Raw genomic sequence first — 2,942 nt, 5'->3', positions numbered from 1 at the left:
AGTGATGGTGTTACATAGTCTGTCCACCAGAGGACGCTCTACAACGTCCCTGTTGTATTATTGTTGTTAATGTGTTTTTGTTTAAGTTTCATATCTTAACTTTGTATTTTTCTACATTTTATTTATCAGAACTTTAATAAATTTTGATGTTCTGTTGTGACAATAAAACCAATCATCATATTATCTCAGTGAAAACTCATAAATAACTACAAATAACTAATGTTAGGGAAATCTTTTTTTTTTTTTTAATATATAAATCGGCCCAAAAATGTCGGAATATTGGATATTCAAAAAACTAAATATTTGTCGTATCGGCCTCAAAAATCCTTTATCGGTCGGGCTCTAGTGTGAACACGACTAAACGTGACACTGTTAAAGTAAAAACATGAATCCAACCCAATCAGCTGTTCATCACCTTCATGACAGTTTCTACTTCTTCTTCTTCTTCTTCTTCTTCTTCTTCTTCTCCGTCTTCGTCCTGCAGCGACCGACTTCACCCTGAAGGAGTCGGACTGTCCCGACTCCGAGTTTCCGATCCGGATCGTGAACAACGAGCGCGGCCGCCTGTGGTACAAGAAGGACAACAAGTTCAAGATCCCCAAGGGTGAGTCTGGGGGACCAGAACCTCCTGACCCACCAGACCCCTCCAGAGCACCGGGGAGGAGGGTCTGGCTCGGCCACACTGCATTCTGGGAGAAAGGAGAAAAACTGGTTTATCTGCATTTCTTTAACCGTTGTGTTGTCTTTCAACATGAAAAACACTTGTTGTCCCTATCTCAGTGTTTTGTTGCTTAAAAAAAAGTACTAAGTTTATTAGGGATTTTTCAACATTTTTATTGTTTTTTCCCCCAATGCCTTTGTCCCTTTTGTTGACGTTTTGACACTTTTTCGACATTTTAGCTGTTTTTTCCAAAGATTCGACGCTTAATTCCAGTGGTTTTTCGTATTTTTTGTCACTTTTTCCAATATTTTTTATGCTGTTTTGCTAGTATAAATTAAATGAAAAGAAATAAAATATTGTGGATCATCACAGTAAATCTAAATTAACGTGACGTCTAATGTCTTTCAGCTTACATTCGTTTCAACCTGATCTCCCCGATCATTCAGAAGAGTCCTGAGAAGTAAGAGACGTTACTCACACGCATCACGAGCTCAGTTTCATCCACGTTTCCATCCAATTATCTGAAGTTCGGTAAAATAACTCCGGTGGATAAATCTGGTGAAAGCGTGTTTCCATCCAACGGCTTTAAAGCCGATAAAAACCTGTTACGTGATGACATCACACTGTCACGCTGCTTTAGGGTCAGACTGGTATATCGGATTGATTTGAGACATTTTAAGGTGTTTCCATTCATTTTCACTGAATCACAACATTCCACAACAACAACAAAGTGTTGCTAGACAACATGGCTGCCGTCTCCATCACATGATCACTATGGGATGAGTTGTAATAGAGCTCATGTTCCAGCTGATAGACATATTGAGCTATAATAAGAAAACGACACATCTACATGTCGCTATGACGATGCAGATTGTCTTTTATTGCCCCCCCCCGGCAACGCTGCAAGACTCTTTTCTGAGACATGTCTCTCTGTCTGAGTGTCTTCCGTTGTCTCCGCAGGACGTCCCACGGCTGTCCTAACCTTTGTCGGCCATTTCCTTCACGAGTTCCTGACAAATTAAATCCAGAAAGTCTCTCGTCTCCTCGTCCGTCCACGTCCATCTGTCTTTGTTGTCTCTCCCCCCCCATGTGTGCAGACAGAAAGGACATACTGGGGGACATGAACTACATCTTCTTCTTCTGCGTTTTGTGGCTGGTTGCAACCATAAAATGACCTAAAACTTAATCGCAATTCATTAGTTATTCAGCAAATAAAGTTCCATCAACGTTTATCACATAAGCCGAATATCATCAAGAGAAAATCACATGACATATTCATGAATTTCCATCTAATTTGACTGTTTCCAGAAGGCGTTTTTCATTCGATATCACTTAATTCAGATAAAACGCGTGGATGAAACAGAGCTACGGATCCACAGATCTGCGTCTGCGTGTTTGACCCGTTTGTCTCCTCCAGTCTGGTTCTGTTCGACCTCTTCGTTAACATCCTGGCCCACAACCTGGCGGAGCCGGCCTACGAGGCCGACGTGGCTCAGCTGGAGTACAAGCTGGTGGCGGGCGAGCACGGCCTGGTGATCCGCCTGAAGGGCTTCAACCACAAGCTGCCGGTGAGGAGACGCACTGCAACGCATTCACCAGACCGTTAACGCTTCTCAGCCCCCCCCCCCAGCTGCTAAAGCCCAAAAGAAGCTGTGTGACCATATGTTGATTTCCTTTAAAGAGGAAACTCGGCCGGCCTCGAGACACAAAAACAGACAAGCTTCTCAGAGGTTAACGAACGTGCTTTATTATGCCTCAATGGTAAAAAATACAAAATAATAGCTCTTTTCAAATAAATAAATATAAAATCATGTTTAAATACGACATACTCTGTGTCAGCTTCACGTAAATATCTCTTTAAACCTTTCCAGTGTAATGAGATCAGATTTCCCGGTGTCCATGTGAGCTTTGAGGTCTCAGCACCTTCATTAGACTCTCAAACAGATGCACTGCTTTGCACACGGTGCACTCCGCCTCCACGTGCCCCGGTTCTACTGTGAAGCTGCACTTACATTATCTCAGATCTGCTTCCCGGATGTGCGCATGAAAGCACATAAAAAATTATTATTATTAATATTACTTTCCGTTGTCTTTGCTCCCCACTGCCGTCCCTCCTCCCTGGTCCAGCTGCTGTTGAGACTGATCGTGGATCACCTGGCGGACTTCAGCGCCGACCCGGGCGTCTTCAACATGTTCTCAGAGCAGCTGAAGAAAACCTACTTCAACATCCTCATCAAACCGGAGAGACTCGGCAAGTACGTCACACACACACACACACACA

General features: G+C 43.1%; 1 protein-coding gene across 1 annotated transcript in view; it reads left to right on the top strand.

Annotated features, from left to right (window-relative positions):
* The window catches only part of LOC117950782 (nardilysin-like), a 20,401-nt gene that overhangs the window by 10,964 nt on the left and 6,495 nt on the right, over window positions 1-2,942 (top strand). Inside the window, exons 10-13 of the mRNA XM_034882121.1 lie at window positions 427-604; window positions 1,070-1,121; window positions 2,079-2,229; window positions 2,789-2,916. Coding sequence (XP_034738012.1) covers window positions 427-604; window positions 1,070-1,121; window positions 2,079-2,229; window positions 2,789-2,916 — 509 coding nt within the window. The remainder of the gene's footprint in view (window positions 1-426; window positions 605-1,069; window positions 1,122-2,078; window positions 2,230-2,788; window positions 2,917-2,942) is intronic.

The sequence above is a fragment of the Etheostoma cragini genome, chromosome 9 (genome assembly GCF_013103735.1).
Source record: "Etheostoma cragini isolate CJK2018 chromosome 9, CSU_Ecrag_1.0, whole genome shotgun sequence".
NCBI lineage: Eukaryota > Metazoa > Chordata > Actinopteri > Perciformes > Percidae > Etheostoma > Etheostoma cragini.
This window is presented reverse-complemented; position numbering and strand designations above follow the sequence as displayed.